Source organism: Piliocolobus tephrosceles, chromosome 14 (assembly GCF_002776525.5).
Source record: "Piliocolobus tephrosceles isolate RC106 chromosome 14, ASM277652v3, whole genome shotgun sequence".
NCBI lineage: Eukaryota > Metazoa > Chordata > Mammalia > Primates > Cercopithecidae > Piliocolobus > Piliocolobus tephrosceles.
Genome location: NC_045447.1, coordinates 109,962,149 through 109,979,537, shown reverse-complemented (window position 1 = coordinate 109,979,537; position 17,389 = coordinate 109,962,149). Strand labels below are relative to the sequence as shown.

General features: G+C 37.8%; 1 protein-coding gene across 7 annotated transcripts in view; it reads left to right on the top strand.

Moving 5' to 3' along the window:
- The window catches only part of ERCC6L2 (ERCC excision repair 6 like 2), a 136,877-nt gene continuing 119,488 nt past the window's right edge, over positions 1 to 17,389 (top strand). For 5 of the 7 annotated variants that reach the window (XM_023185238.3, XM_023185239.3, XM_023185242.3 and 2 more), the window contains exons 1-2: positions 1 to 467; positions 4,479 to 4,903. In XM_023185238.3, coding sequence (XP_023041006.1) covers positions 422 to 467; positions 4,479 to 4,903 — 471 coding nt within the window. In that variant the 5' untranslated portion in view covers positions 1 to 421. Of the gene's footprint in view, positions 468 to 4,478; positions 4,904 to 12,490; positions 12,588 to 17,389 lie in introns of those variants that run through there. The other 2 variants (XM_023185240.2, XM_023185241.2) reach the window with 2 other exon arrangements.

Genomic DNA, 17,389 nt, shown 5'->3' with positions numbered 1-17,389 from the left:
CAAATCGGCAGCCCGTTCTCGCGGGATTTTCCAAGGCCGGGTTGGAAGTTGCGGGGGTTAGGAGACTGAGGTCAGATCCCGAGGAGGAGATTTGGGGGTCGCAATGCTGGCCTCCTGTCCTCCACCGGCGGCGGCGGAGCCCGAAGGAACTAGGTGAACACCGCCTTGCCAGCCTCACACAGCGTCCCGTGGCTTTGCCGCCACTCCGGACGTCGCTCTCTCGTTCTCCTTGGGTCCCCTTAGTCACTACCTTAGCTGGGATCCCCCTCCTCCATCCCGTGGCTTCGGGTTGCCGGAGAGCGATGCTCGGAGGGCGACCGGAAGTGGCGTTGGCCTCCATTGGCCCACCGGCCAGCCACCTAGCTGTCCTCCGCCTTCCGGGTGTTACGTGCAGCCGGGCTCGGCTCCTCCCCCTGGCCGGATGGATCCCTCGGCGCCACAGCCCTGCGCAGAAACCGCAGGCAAAGGTACCAGCTCCGCGCTCGCCCCTTACCCAGAGGCCGGTCTGCTGCGTCGCGTTGGACCAGTTCTCGCCGGTGCCCTTCGGGTTGGGGTTTTGCCCTGTAGAGCCTCTTCAGTGACAGCTGCAGATTGTGAACCCCCTGCAGGCCTGGGACCAAATCTCCGATTCAGTGTTGAGAACCTGGACTTAGGGGTCAGCCCCTGGGATCTAGTGCTGCCTCTGACAGTTAGTTACTTGCTGAGCAACTTTGGGCAGGTTCCTCATTTGTAAAACTGGGTTCATTACTAGGTTCTTATGAATATTAAGTGACGTGAACAATACGCAAAGCATTTATGTGACCCCGCGTCTGGCCCATATTAAGCACTCAGTAAACGTTATTTTCATTCTTTATTCTTGTATGCCCAGTTGTTAGTGAATGGCAGAAGTTTGTTGTAAGTAGGTAAATGAAGGTTGAGATATTTAGTTCAATTGAGGTTCATTGCCTGTTGAGTCAGGGTATTATATTCTGCCTTAAATAGGAGGTTTAAAGAAGATGTGATAATCTACCACAAGTCATCTGGGGTGCCTTCTGGCACCCTAATGAATAGCTTTCATTAATAATCGTGCTGTATAACAAAAGCTACCAGGTACTGAGTGATTTTCCTGAGCCCAGCAACATGCTGATTGTTTACTTGCTTTCCTTTGAGGAAGATATCGATCTCATTAAATAGATGAATTCAGAGCTAAAGCTCAGAGAGGGCAAGTTACAAGGCTGAATTCTGAGGTCTAGGAATTGATGACGCTGTAATTCAGGGGCCACACATATAAATACCTATAGGAGACTGGCAGCTAAAAATAAATAGATGAAGCTGCCGAGTGGAGATTATGGTGACTGGGACGTTCATTCCTTCTGCTAGATCTAGTCACTCTGGTATTTACTGGTGGAAGGAGCAGAAAGCTCCAGGGCCCCGAGGTGAGAACGTGCTTGAGGAATAGCGAGGAGGCCATTGGAGTGAAAGAGGGAGAGAGACCCTATCACCAGAATGAATTGAATTGGTAATAAGCTTAAACCAAAACAAATGATTTCGACTCATTAAATTATAGGAGACTTAGCCCTGTTAAATCCAACAGGAAATCCTCACAATTTAAGCAGTTGTTCTGTAGTTTGGATACTGAGAGATTCCATTTCTAACTCAAACTTAACGGAATTTATTTCGTTCTAGAAATTACCCAAACTCAGAAACCAAAAATACTCCAATAAGTTGTGTGATTCCCTTAAGGCTTTTTTTTTTTTTTTTGCGCTTGCTGTACACTTATCTGAAATACAGTTCTTAGACCCCTTTCCCTTTTAAATTACATTTCTCAATACTCTCTTCTCATAGCATTCTTCTTGCAATGCACTTTTTACAGTTATGTATATGTTTATGTACTTTTTAGTTTTCTCTCTCGCAAGATATCAAGGATCTGTGAGATCGATAATTTGTAATAGGCCAGGCGCGGTGGCTCACACCTGTAATCCCAGTACTTTGGGGAAGCTGAGGCGGGAGGATAGTTTGAGGCCAGCCTGGGCAACATAAGCGAGAGCCTGTCTCTACTAAAAATAAAAATTTAGGCAGGCATGTTGGTGCACACCTGTAGTCCCAGCTACTCAGGAGGCTGAGGCGGGAGGATGGCTGAGCTCAGGAGTTGGAGTTTACAGTGAACTATGATTGTGCCATGACACTCCAGACTGGGCGACAGAGAGAGACTTTTCTAAAAAAAAGAAAAAAAAAAAAAGAATGTGTAATAAGTTCACATGTTCATTGAATGTCTGCTGTGTGACCCTGTGTTGGTCCTGGGGATAAAATTTATAACAGTACAAACTTTTTCTTGGGAAGGAAATTACTCTCTAGTGGAAGAAAAGGACAAGCAAGTGGACATGATAATTAAATGTTATGGTAAGGGCTACAGAGAAAATAAAATGATGAGATAGAGAATAATGGGGTACCCTACTCTAAATAGGTGGACTGGGAGCAGAGAGACTGGTTAGGCATAATTCAGGGAGAGTTGATGGTGGCATGCTTTAAGACAGAGGTCAGCAAACTACTGCCTGTGGGCTAAGACTGGCCTGACACTTCTTTTTATAAATAAAGTTTTATTGGAACACAGCTGTGCCCGTTTGTTTATGTATTTGTCTGGTTGCTTTTGCCTTACAAGGGCAGGAGAATGTATGGCCTACAAAATCTAAAGTAACGAATAGCTAATAACTGACGCTACAGAAAATGTTTGCCAGCCTTTGCTTTAGAGAGATGGTGGCATGGAGGAGAGTGATTCATTTTTGAAGTAAAACCAGGCCATTCTGACGGATTGGATGTAAGGAGTAATATTAAATGAGGTTTAAGGGCTGACTAATGGTTTTCTACCTTGAAAAGTTGATTAGATGATGATGCCAATTAATGAGATGCAGGAAGACTATTAGTCACCATCATTTTTGACATTAGTTTTCTTCATTTTATACCCATTATGTGGTATAATATTTGGTGAATAATTTGTGCTTAAATCACATGTGTTGAATAATCGATAATAAAATAAGTCTTAAATTATAGGGTAGGCAAACACATAATGGGAAAAGTAGTAATGGGGTAAGAATTGTATAAGGGTTGCTTTAGGTTTTAAGGTGCCAATAGTACTGTTATGAAAATAGGGCCCGTTGACCTATCTGTTGTTTTACTTGTACAGTGGATCAAGGCTTTGGTTTGACATTAAAACACTCTTTTAGAATGGTGTAACAGTTGTCAACAGTTTGGTTCCAGAGATTAGAGTGGGAGAGAACGTTTTTCCCTGTGTACTCATTATTGTTATGGTAAAATAACCTCATCAAAGTTAGTGGCTTTACTTTTGAGGAACAACTGATAGATGAGGAACATAATGAACTATTCTTGCTTTAGATAGTATAAACATGTCATGTTGTAATCTTGAATGTTATAAAAATCTAACTCAAGGTCATCAGGAAGACCCTAGGAAACTGCCAGTGGTTATCTGATCTCAGTGAGAAAGGTATAAGAAAAATAATTCCTAGTATTCTTATATTTGTGGCCATAGAATTATTTTTGGATTCTTGCCATAAGAAATTCCATTTGGAAAATTATTTTTACTTAGTTTTTTTTGGATACTTTTTAATTGTATCAGTAGTATACTCTACAGACTCCTTCCTCATTCATCGTGGTGTATTTTCTGAGAAAATAAAATGGCTTTACAGTTAATCACAGAATAAGTTCATAGAGAGAGAGGTAATACTCTTTAATAGGATCTTAGCACAAAGGGATCTTAGAATTCATCTCTTCAAATAATTATTCAAAACCCAGAAGAGAAAAAGCTGTGACATCACTGTAGTTGAATTGGAGGTTCCTGTGATTAGCTGTATACAAGCAGTGGTTAAAGTAAAGGTTTAGAAGCAGCAGTATTGCAGTGAAAAGAAACAGCTGTTTCTAGAGAAAGGCAATGGAATAACTAAAAAAGCAGACAAATGAACCACAAAGCATTGCTGTCTAGAGGATTTTAGTTTACTCATTACCAAGTCCTATTCACAATTACTCTACCATATCATGAAATATATGTATACCTATGTTCAGGAGTCAGCAAGAATATTTTAGTCGGTGGTTCTCAACCCTGGCTGTGCGTCAGAATTATCTTTTGAATTCAACAGTAACAACCAAACAAAACAATAAAACCGGATGCCCATGACCCCTATCCACTGAATAAGAATCCCCAGAGGTGGTGTCTAAGAATGTACATTTTTAAACTCCAGGGAAGATGATGACACATAGCCAGGGTAGGAGCCACTGGAAATAAAGTATGTACCCTTTATTCTGTTTATTATAGGAGAATATCTGAAAATATATTTTAGAAAAATATCTATACATGTTATAATGTATCTTGTTCCAGTTTTTTGGAAAAGGCATTTATGTGAGGTATGTATTTTTTCTCATAGCTGTGGATAAATGAGGTGTCACTTTATAAGCTAACTTTGGAAACTTTATTTTCTTTATTATTGCAGACATATGGCATCCAGGAGAAAGATGTCTTGTCCCTTCTCCAGATCATGGAAAACTTTGTGAAGCAAGCATAAAATCTGTCACAGTGGATGAAAATGGCAAGTCATTTGCAGTTGTCTTATATTCAGATTTTCAAGAAAGGAAAATACCTCTTAAACAGCTTCAAGAAGTAAAATTTGTTAAAGATTGCCCTAGGAATCTTATATTTGATGATGAAGATTTGGAAAAACCTTATTTCCCAAACCGAACATTTCCGTCATCTTCTGTTGCTTTTAAATTATCTGACGATGGAGACTCTATTCCTTATACCATCAATAGGTATTTGAGAGACTACCAAAGAGAAGGAGCCCAGTTTCTTTATGGACACTACATCCATGGAAGAGGGTGCGTTCTTGGTGATGACATGGGACTTGGAAAAACAGTACAGGTATTTATTTTAATTATGTTATAATTAAAATTCAGTAAAGTCACTTTACTGTGTACATGAGCGGATACTATCTGTAAATCTCTATTTGTGCTGCTGTTATGATAGCTATTTTGTGTGTGCGTGTGTATGTTTGTGTTTGTCTCACCAACTAGATAGTGAAGTCCTCAAAGTTGAGGACAGTGTCTCACTTATTTTATCATTCTTCAGTACCTATGAAATATTGTATTCAAAAATAATGTTTTGGTACCACTTGGTTTGATTTTACCTTTGATAATACTGGTACTAAGATATCAGTATATTGGAAGTCATTTAACTTTCTTAATACTTTATGGAAGGAAAGCATTCTAATGTTTGTTATGCCTCATAGCATGATTAAATTGTTCCTATAGGCCTTTTGTGTGTATTGTTTGAAGTTTATCATGTTAGAAGTTTCTTAATCTGGAATCCTTGGGTCACTAGGAGTTCTGTTTGCGAACTTGAGAGAGACTTCCAAATTCCCTAAAATGTGTACTAGAATTTGTACACAGACGTACGTTCCTAAAGAGGTGATTTGTTGTAGTTATCTGTTTCTGTATAACAAATTATGCCAACATTTAACAGCTTAAAACAATATTCACGTATTGTCTCACAGTTTCTGTGGGTCGGGAATCCAGCTGCTGCCTAGCCTGGTCCTCTAGCTTTGCCTCTCACAGGGCTGCAGTCATCTCAAGTTGACTGGGGAAGATTCACTTCCTAGCCCACCTGTTTGTTGGCAGGATTCAGTTCCTTGTTGGGGTTCTTGGCCTCAGTTTCTTGTGAGCTGTTGGCTGGAGGCCTCCTTTGCTTCCTTGCCACGTGGGTCTCTTCGTGGAGCATCTCACACAAGGTAGCTTGCTTCAAAAAAGGAGAGCAAGTAGGAGGGCAAAAGATAGCACTAGTAAGACAGAAGTCATGGTCTTTGGTGGTGTAATAACAGAAGAGACATCCCTCACTTTTGTCATATTCTCTTCATTAGAAGCAAGTTGCTAGGTCCAGCCAGAACTCAAGGGAAGGAGATTAAACAGGACTGGGAATGCAAAGAGGTGGGTATTATTGGAAGTCCTGTCAGAAGCTGCCTACTACAGGGTCTTTAGCTTTGGTTAGATTTTCAAAGAGGTTTGTGATCCAAAAAGAACAGTTTTGAATCTAGATTTTTTTTTTTTGAGACAGAGTCTCGCCCTGTCGCCCAGGCTGGAGTAAGGTGGCGTGATCTGGGCTCACTGCAAGCTCCGCCTCCTGGGTTCACGCCATTCTCCTGACTCAGCCTCCCCAGTAGCTGGGACTACAGGTACCCGCCACCACGCCTGGCTAATTTTTTGTATTATTAGTGGAGGCGGGGTTTCACTGTGTTAGTCAGGGTGGTCTCGATCTCCTGACCTCGTGATCCACCCGCCTCAGCCTCCCAAAGTGCTAGCATTACAGGCATGAGCCACCACGCCTGGCCTGAATCTAGATTTTATACTAAACAATCACTTTAGATTTTCAGGAATGTGTGCCTAGTTTGTGATTAAGTTTTTCTACTTCCTTTCTTATAATTGAGTTTAACCTATTTTCTTCTTCATGTTACCTCCATTAGTTATTGGAACTTAAAGGTAAGTGAAAAACTAAGTTTAATCTTTATAAATAGCCAAATTTCAGACACCAATGATGGAATAAGGAAAAATAAAAGAAAAAAATAGCCAAATAATGCTACCGTGTGTAAAGGTCTGGTGTGAGAAGCTAGGCTAAAATAAAGTCTTTCAATCATCATATTACCGTTAACCCTACTCTATGTTCCTTCAAGCCTAGGATAGTTTAGACCTGCACATTGGGTGTCCTGTAGGTGGAGGATAGACAGCAAGAATAAAGAAAGGAGCCTTCAAGAAACTGCTATTGAAACTGACACAGCAGTCCCACAGGCAGTTTTGTTTTTTTGTTTGTTTGTTTGTTTTTGGATAAACATAGAAATTGACCCTTCTGGTCCTAAAGCTTTAAACTTGTATTTGTTTCATCTGAGTTCCTTCCTCAGGAAAGGACCCCCAGGCCTGTCACAAAGTATCAAAGAGCTGAAACTCACCAGATCATAGAGTCCAGACAGTGAGACACCAGGCCTCATTCATCAGATTACTTCCTTAGCCCTCCCAAGTTCCTGTTTTCCCATACATTGTTACGTTTGTTCCCTGCTGTAAAAACTCCTAATTTTGGTCAGGGAGATGGGTTTGAGACTGATCCTTGGCTACAGTGCCTGATAAAAGCGTTTTTTGTTGGCAATATGTGTTGTCTCAGTGATTGGCTGTCTGTATGGTGAGTAGCAGGTCTTAGACCGAACCCGTGGTATTTCAGTAACACCATCTGGGACCAAGGTTACAGGTGAGTACTAGAGGAAAATTAAGTAATTAATTAAAGCCCTGCTGTAACTATTTTCACACACACTGTTACTGTTCTTACTACCATACTGCCTGTGGTAGAATGTTTGTTACCACAATTCCTTGATTAGCCAATGCATGTTCAACTTCAAAATAAGAAACGTGACACTGGGTTTGGTGGCTCACGCCTGTAATCCCAGCACTTTGGGAGGCTGAGGCAGATCACAAGGTCAAGAGATCGAGACCATCCTGGCCAATGTGGTGAAACCCCATCTCTACTAAAAATACAAAAATTAGCCAGCGTGGTGGTGCACGCCTGTAGTCCCAGCTACTTGGGAGGCCAAGGCAGGAGAATCGCTTGAACCTGGGAGGCAGAGGTTGTAGTGAGCCGAGATTGTGCCACTGCACTCCAGCCTGGCAAAAGAGCGAGACTCTGTCTCAAAAAAAAAAAAAAAAAAAAAAAGAAACATGAGGGTACTACATACAAAAAGTGATCTGTTTGGGAACCACCATCCTCCAACTTAAATACAATTTGAATTCAAATTCTTGTGCACATTTTAGTCTCAAATTTGAAGGCTGTCTTTCATCTCTGAGGCCCATGTTACAAGGAAATTTATTTTGCAGTTCATAGGAGTGTATTTAAAGGAGCTGATTTTACTGCAGAATTTTGTGTCACCTGACACACTGTAATCATTGAAGGACTTGGAGATGCCGTGGTACATGCTGTTGGTGTGCTGTGCAAGTCTTTGAGGGAGCCCTGTCTGAAGATGAGGAAGTGGTTTCTATACTAATTTTGATACTCAGCCGGATTTGTCTGATGCTTATGGACCTAGTTCTCTGGTTATTGTTGTAACTCAGGGAATAATTTCTACATAGATAGGTGGTTTGAAAGACCCATTTAAGATAGAGCTTCTATAGATAGATAAAGCTTCTATAGATATGCCTAAGCCAGTTGAAGAAATGTGAATGATTACTGTGCTAACTAAAATTTCAAAATGTAGTAAAATTAATTGGTAATGAAAATAGACCATTGACATTTACTCTTTGAGCTATAGTTCTATCTTCTTTTTTTTCCTTTTTCTTGATTTCATCCCTTAAGTTTCCCCCTTTTCATATTCTGATTTGGCCATGATATGAAATTGAAGTCTTTTTTTTAAGCTTCTTTTACATAGCAAATAAAGTTTCCTTCCCTCATTTCAAATTTAAAAGTAGGTGAATTTAATATTTTGCATTCTACAGGGGATGAGAAATGAAAAATGTCCATTTGTTCTAGTGACGTAGAAATCGTTGGTATGCTGAGCAAGAGCCATTTTGCTGGAGCTTTCAGACACAAGCCATAACGGAGTAGGTGAAGACATGGACACAGAATGTGTATTTCCCTCTTTAGTAAATGGCTTTGAAAGGGAATAAAAGTGACCTAGTAGTAGCTGAAGAGAGAGATGAGAATTTGGGGGGGTTTCTTTTTTGTTTGTTTTGTATTGTTTGGGGATAGGAAAGACTTGAGTATTTTTAAGTGAATTGGAAGGACAGATCTGGTGAAGAGGGCACAGATGAATATGCAACATACATAATGATATGCCCACATACCTACGTATACTTCTGTAAACACACACACAAACATACGTAAGCAAAAATGGAGTCACATAATAACTACTATCTTATAAGCAGATTTTTTTTGGTCAAAGATTATAAACTAATTTTTCCTGAATATCTTCTGACATTTTTCTAAAATACAGAAGAGTTAAAAGAATGGTGCAATGAAAAGCCATATTCTCACCACTTAGATTCTGTTACTGTTTCATTATACATGGTTTTGTAATATCCATCCACCTTTTGTTGCATTTTAAAGTAGCAGACATTAATATATTTTATCGGACATACACGCATCCAAGAAAAGATCATCACAACCAAGATGATGAACATGTCTATCACTCCCAGATTTCCTCATGTCCATTGTGCCCTTGATATGTTTAACATCATGCAGTTCATCACCTACTATTTTTACTTTTAGTGGGACTGAAAAATTAAAGATACATGGGAGGAACTTTGAATACAAAATCCAAGATTTTTATGACTGTCTCCCAATGTTTCACAGAATTTTCACATCAAATTCAACAGGTCACTTGAAAATGAATCCCTTTTGTACATTTACGTGATAATTAGCTAATGTAAGTACAATAAACAATTTCAACTGGATTATACAGGTTTGGGAACCTGACCTTTGGTAATCAGACAGCTCGGTGATAGGAAAAGAGGTGAGCGGGTGCGTACCGTGGAGTAGTGGTTCTCTAAAGTGGGTCAGTCTTTGGGTCAGCAGCATTAGTGTCACCTGGGAGCTTGTTAGGACTCTAAATTCTGGGGTCTCACTGCAGACATACTGAATTGTGAACTCTTGGGTAGTGGGAGAGGATGGCAATCTGTGTTTTAACAAATGCTTCAGTTAATTCCAAGGCCCACTCAAGTTTGAGAGCCTTAGCTCAGATGGTATGTTTTTCAGAGGGGAGAGAAAACTTTGATTATCTGGTGAGTTCAGTGAATTCAGTTAAGGGATGTTTAGTCTATGTGAATCTTTTTTTCTTTTTTTGTTTTTTTGAAATGGGGGTCTCACTCTGTCATTTAGGGTGGAGTGCAGTAGTGAGATCTCGGCTCACTGCAACCTCCACCTCTGGGGCTCAAGTGATCCTCCCACTTCAGCCTCCCAAGTAGCTGGGGCCATAGTCACACACCACCACGCTCGTCTAATTTTTTGTATTTTTGGTAGAGATGGGGTTTTGCCATGTTGCCCAGGCTGGTCTTGAACTCCTGAGCTCAAGTGATCCGCCTGCCTTGACCTCTCAAAGTGCTGGGATTACAGGCAGGAAGTACTGTGCCTGGCCTCTGTATGAATATTTATACATAGGATTATGACCATTTCATTGTTTAAAAAAATACTTTTAGAAATGGAAATGATGTTAGAGACAATTTTGTTCAGCTTTTTAACTTAGTACATAAAACAGCCACAGGAATGACTTCCCTATCTAGGGTCAGGCACAGAAGTAACCATTTTCATTTCTATTCTGGAACTCTTTATTTTTTCCCCTTCTATCATTTACTGCCTTCATCTTTTGGCTTAATAATACAGTTAGTTAAAAGCCTTTTATTCAATTTTTAACCATTCGTTCAATTGGTTGACATTTAATAAGTACTCAGTCTGGGTCAGGCGCTGTGATTGGCACTGAAGAGCCTAATATAAATGCATATGATACCTACTGCGATGGTCAGTACTGAGTGTCAACTTGATTGGATTGAAGGATCCAAAGTACTGATCTTGGGTGTGTCTGTGAGGGCGCACCAAAAGAGATGAACATTTGAGTCAGTGGGCAAGACAGACCCACCCTGAATCTGGTGGGCACCGTCTTACCAGCTGCCAGCGTGGCTAGAAAGTAGGCAGGCAGAAAAATGTGAAAAGAGAGACTGGCCCAGCCTCCCAGCCTACATCTTTCTCCCGTGCCGGATGCTTCCTGCCCTTGGACCCAAGTTCTTCCGTTTTGGAACTCGGACTGACTGTCCTTGCTCTTCAGCCTGCAGACGGGCTGTTTGTGGTACTTTGTGATCATGTGAGATAACACTTAATAAACTCCCCGTATATCGCTATTCCATTAGTTCTCTCCCTCTGGAGAACCCTGACTAATACACCTGCCTTACAGAGTCCACAGAAGGAAACGAGGCCAAGAGTCATGATCTAGTCTGGTAAGTGTAAGTGGGTTGCAGGGGAGAAACAAGCCTGCCTGGGGTTGTCAAAGAAGACTCCACAGGGAGGTTGGTGTTTTCACACTTTGCTTTTGGAAACCCACCAAACTGTGAGTTTTGAATTGAGTTCTAATGAATTTTATTTTTTGCTGAAGGCATAGCTCTAATATAGTATTTGAAAGGTGTATCACAAAAGAGAAGAGCTGAAGTTCATTGAATCAAAATAATTTAGTTTTTAATCGTAATGTGGTAATTAGTTTTTACAGACACCAAAGTCTTAAAGAGGACTACTATTAAGCTGATGCAGTAATATGTCTTACCATATTTATTTTCTCATTTGCTATGCAAAGAAGGTAATAGTACCTTTTGAGTAGCAGAGATAGAATTTTGCAAAGCATGAACACATTCTTTGAATTTTTGTTTCTATATTATTAGATACTACATTATTGAAAATATCATTACTGAAGGCTGTCGTATTAAAAAGATGTAAACCTCACTCTTGAGAGAAATGGGATTGCTGATAATTAAAGCTTTCTTAGGTTATTTTTAGTACCTTTTTTGGATAATAAGATCTTCAGTAGTTTCAAAACTACACTAAAATATGAAGGTTCTTGGGATCGCAAGTCAAGTTATTCCCTCAGGAATATAGTAGTAAAGAGAAGAATAATATTGTCTTTATTTTCATTCATTGAGAAAATGCCATAATATCCAATATGGAAGGTTAATTAGCCTCCAGATCCCTGAGCCCTTTTAAGCAGAAACAAAAATGTACCAGTATTTCAAAGATAAAATTGTGTTCCTTGTTTTGGCATGTAGTTCTGATTTTAGGAGAGAGCTTTGTAAAGATAAGTGAGAGAGACCCCATTTCAAAACAGCACTTTGTGTTTTGTTTTGTTTGTTTTTTTTTTCAAAGCAAGCAAAAGTCATACTTTCGAAGTGTGCTTCTGAACCACTCTCTCTGTACCTTTTTATCTCCCAGGGAGTTGACAGATAAGGTAGTAGACTTTTTTCTCTTTTTGTCCTATAAGAAATAGACAATTTCTGCTATGCCTTCTTCTGTTCTGGTCTAAGGGAAGGTTTGTTGCCCTTTTCCCCAGCCTCAGATTGACTCTCTATGTCGTGAGCTGGCTGTGTGAGTAAAGATGACTTGTAAAACTGTTGGCCGACAGAATTTAGAAAGGAATGCATGTAAAAACAGAAAGCTTTCCCGGAGTGGTATTTCATTTCTGAAATGCAGTTTTTGGCCTTTCACTATTTTAGAGGTGACTGATTTAAATATTTGTTTTTGTTCTTTTCATCTATAAGCAATTTTAGAACTCTTCCACAATAAAACATGTTCTGGCTTTTTCTTTGCGGATAAGTTACAAAACCTTCCTTGTAAATTTGTCTTTAGTCTTCTGTGTATTAATATTTTGATAGACCTCTGCTGGACCACTATAGTGTGATAAGATGGCTAGATCTCCACCCAAAATACATATTTCCTTTGCCTTCTTAGAGTTTGGGCTAGCTGACAGAGACTGCATTTCCCAAGTCTCCTTGCATGTCAGTGGGGCTTGTGACTGGTTCTGCCAACAGAAATAAGGGTAGACGTGGTAAGTGCCGTTTATAGTCCTGGTCCATGAAATCTCCCTGTGCTGTTCTTCACATCCTTCCCTAACTATCTTTTGTATGTTGACACATTACTGCTAGCATTGCCATAATACCTATTAGTGTATTTTAATTAATATAATTAATATATAGCTAAGAGTTTGTTAGTGGTTTTAGCTAGCTTCTCCAGTTAGTTTGTATTCTCAACTAAAGTTTATTATTTCAGCTTAAGTTTTTTGGGAGTGGGTGGATGAGTAGTGTTAAGAGGTAGTATAGATGATTTAAATGAGATACAAAGATTTTTAAAAATCATTAGTGGATTTAGTGAATTAAGTAAAACTAATCTATAATTAGAGTTTATAAATTTAGCCACCACCTATGAAACATCTTCCAAAGATCTGAGATTCTTAAATATAAGATACATTTCACATATCTTTGTTTTAGAGAATATGACAAATGAAGTTAGAATTAAGATTGTGTATCACCTTGGATAGATGAACAAATTGAATTATGAATTTGTACAATGAGGAATATAATTTTTCTATAATGAAACAATCCATAGGTGAGTTAAGAGCAAATCAGTGTATTAGATCTTATATCACCTCATTTAAACTGTTACGGTATCTAATAGGTTTCTCTTTTGCTTCTTCAGTAGCCTTTGAGGAGCAGTTACCTAAAATTAAAAAGAGTGTATCTATCAATATGGTGTGTGTGTGTGTACATGTGTGTATCTTTAATTCTTTAAGGTACACTTAATTAAACAGTAAAATGCACAGATCTCAGGTGTACTGCTTAATGAGCTCTGACAAATGTGTCTGTCTGTGTAACTAACATGCTAATCAAAATATAGGACAATTCCATTACCCTAAAAAGTTTTTTCATGCCCCTTTCCAGTCAATATGCCAATTACCTATACTTTTAATTATAAATTTTCTGTGATCAGTGTTAAATTATATTCCAAAAGGTAGTCAGAACCCAAAATATTATGTTTATTTACACCATCAAGGAATTCAGTAAGTTCTAGTCTTAGATTATTTTTAATAGAAAACATAACTTTAAAAGTATTTATAAAATGAAAATTGTGAACATGCATCAAAGATCTTTTACTTAGGTGGTGTTAACAATAAAGAGTCCAATGCCTAAACTCAGTCATTTGTGGAGTATCCTTTCTCTTTCTTTTAATTTATGTTCTACATCAGTCAGTTTGCTCACATTAATCTCTCACTGGATTCTTCAGTAACTGTTTATTTTCTGTTCATCTGTCTACTTTTTTCTCAGCCATGCTCCTTCAGCACATCTAACTACCTCCTCCCTGCCCCCCAAATCAGCTTGATTTCATACTGCTGAATGATAGAAATAGCCTTTCATCTCGACTGTTCCAGCATCTAGAAATAGCTTTTCATCTAGACTATTCCAGCATCTTCGTGTTTAGTAGGTAATAGATATATTTTTATTGAATGCGTTAGTGAATTTTAAGTTGAATTGGGTAACAGTATGGTTCTATGGTTATAACTTACATTGTCTATATTTGCCAGGCTCTATGATAAACATTCTCCATTAAACATTCATGTTAATTAAGTATTCTTGCCTCTATTGGTGAAAATATTGACATATATAGAAAAGTTGTGTAAATTGCCCAATGTCACATAGCTAGTATGAAGCTGGTTGGTCAGACACCAAAATCTTTGGTATAAGTCCTGTAAATTGAAATGCAGATTTTATTAGAATATTTTAAAACTTAGGACAAGTTTTAAACATCCTATTTGTCATTTTTTAATAATATTTTAGCCAATATAATTTGCAAAAGCTACTTTTGTATTATATACAAGATCATATGCAAGGAACACAAATGCATTCATATAAAACTGCAAGATGTAATTTTTAAATTGAGATTAAATCCACACAACATCAGTTCATTATTTAAAATGATTAATTGAGTGCATTTAATGCATTCAGAATGTTGTGCAACTCCCACCTCTTTCTAGTTTCTGGGTTGTTTCCACTTTTAGTTATTACGCATCATTGCCAGCACTTGTTATTTTTTGGTTTTCTTCATTATAGCCATCCTACTATGTGTGAAGTGGTATTTCATTACAGTTTTGATTTGCATTTCTGTAATGACCAGTGATGTTGAACATGTTTTCATGTGCTTTTTTGGCCCTTTGTATATCTTTAGAGAAAAAAATATGTATTTCAGTCTTCTGCGTGTTTTTTAATTTCATTGTCTTCTTTATTGTTGAGTTGTAAGAATTCTTTATATATTTTAGATACTAATCCCTCATCAGATATGTGATTTGCAAGTATTTTCTCCCATTCTGTAGTTGTCTTTTTATTTTCTTGTTATTTTACTTTGATGCACAAAAGTTTTATGAAGTCCAATCTGTTTTATTATTTTTTTTTATTACTGTAATGCTAATCTATAACAGACCCTTTCAGGGTTTAGAAAAAGGGGAAAATATTCTCACCTTGTTTTAGGAGTTCAGCATAACTTTGATAAGAAAATCTGACAAGAACATTATAACACAGGAAATTTACAAGCCAATTTCTCTTACTCATATAGAGGCCTATCTCTTAAACAAAATGTTAGGACACAGAACACAGAAATTTAAAAAGGGAAATAATATATACCAAAACCAAACTGGCTATATTCTGCAAATATAAGTTTGGTTTAACCTTTGAAATTTAGGTATTAGGTAGTTATCAGCTAGGTATCTTAGGCATTACACGTAGCATTCCTAACTCTTAGATTCCTTAAAATGAGAATAGAATGACCTATTACAAGAAACATATTTTACCTGAAGCAGTACATTATTAGGCACACTGCAATAAGTTGAGAATGTATATTTTATCACTAGAGGAACCACTAAAAATAAAAAGCAAAGAAGTATAAATAAAAAGTCAATAGAAAAATTAAAATCAAATTCTAAAAAATACCATATCAACCTGAAAGAAGGCAGGAAAGAAGAACAGGAAACAGGTTGTTCAAACAGTTAAAATCAGAGTGTTTCTGAATGAACAGAAAGCAAATGTTATATCCAAATCCAAACATAAGAATTACGTTAAATGTAAATCAACTAAATATTCCAATTAAATATCAGAGATTGTCAGAATGAGTAAAAGAGCTGCCTATAAGGGACATTTCATAGTTAAAAAACAGTCAATTCATAAGGAAGATATAACCATAAAGGTCTGTGACTCTGTAACAGAGCTTCAAAATACATGCAGGTAAAACTGGCAGATTAAAAGAAATAGACAGATCTGGCTGGGTACAGTGGTTCACACCTGGAATCCCAGCACTTTGGGAGGCCTAGGTGGGTGGATCACTTGAGGTCAGGAGTTCAAGACCAGCGTGGCCAACATGGTGAAACCCTGCTTCTACTAAAAAATACAAAAATTAGCCAGGTGTGGTGGCACACGCCTATAATCCCAGCTAGCTGGGAGGCTGAGGCATGAGAATCACTTGAAGAGGAGGCAGAGGTTGCTGTGAGCCGAGATCACCATGATGGTCCAGCCTGGGCGACGGAGCAAGACCTTGTTTCAAAAGAAAAAGATTTATACACTTCAGCCAGAAACTTGACTTTTAGGAATCTATCCTACACAGAAATACTCTTAGGATTCTATCCTACAGGTATTCACTATTTGCCATTTCCTAAAATAGGCAACAACCCCAAAATCTTTCTCCCTAGGTCCCTAGAGGAATGGTAAAGTTACAGAACATATCATCTATAGTACGTGGTAACGTATTAATGAGTGAATGAGAACAGTCCTTACGTACCAACATAAAAAGATCTCCAAGACCCATGTTTAAGTGAAAAAAAGCAAGGAGCAGAATAACATACGGAAATAATAGTCCTACTTTAAAAATTTATTTACACATACATTAAAATTATAACTAAAATTATTTTGTTTTGGTTTTGGTTCTTAGAAGAAGATTTTGAATCTGTGGCTTGATTTTTTAAATATCAGTGAAGTTTTCAGCTTTTATTTCTTCAGACACTTCTCCTGTATCACTTATTTTCTTCTAGCATTTGGGGTTCAGACTAGGTATCCACACCCTTGTTAAGTATACTTTTTTCTATAATTTTTCTGATTCTCACATAGTTTTTTGTTTTATATAGTTTTTTTCTTATAGAATTTATTTTTGTAAGGTAATGATCAATTATTTTCTTCCATATGGATACCTCATATACCTTTCTTCCCAATCTTTAAAACAACCCTACCAAAATAATTTTTTGCCATTTTTACAGATATTATTCAGAGAGGTTAACTACCTTGTCCAAGTTCATAGAGCAGGCAAGCGATCAGAGCCAACATTTGATTCAAAGTCTAATCAATTCAGTATTTCTTGCTCTTTATTATATGAGGTTATGGTTCCTTTTTTCTATCTATCTTTCTCACTTGATTTTTGGAGATGAGCTGTTATTCAAAATGTTGTATATTTTAATGAATTAGTCTATCTTAAAATAACATTTTGCCATTTCACATATATTTATTAGATAAATAGAAATGTACAAATTCATGGGCCAAATATTATCCCCCTTAAGGAGTTTATTTTCTACGTGGAAACAAGAATGTATACAGTTTATTTTAATAGAGGATATGAAGAGATAGTTTCCATGGTTAGAAACAAATAAAAAGGTAGTGTCTCAAGTGATGGAATTAAGAAAGAATTCATTGGGTAGGTAGAAGTTATCGTGAAAAGAGGGTAATGTGAGGATTTTTATTTATTTGTTTACAAGTGTGAAAAATACTGTTTGTTACTAGAAATAAAGAAAATCTGTACTAATATTTCATGTTCTGTTTTCCA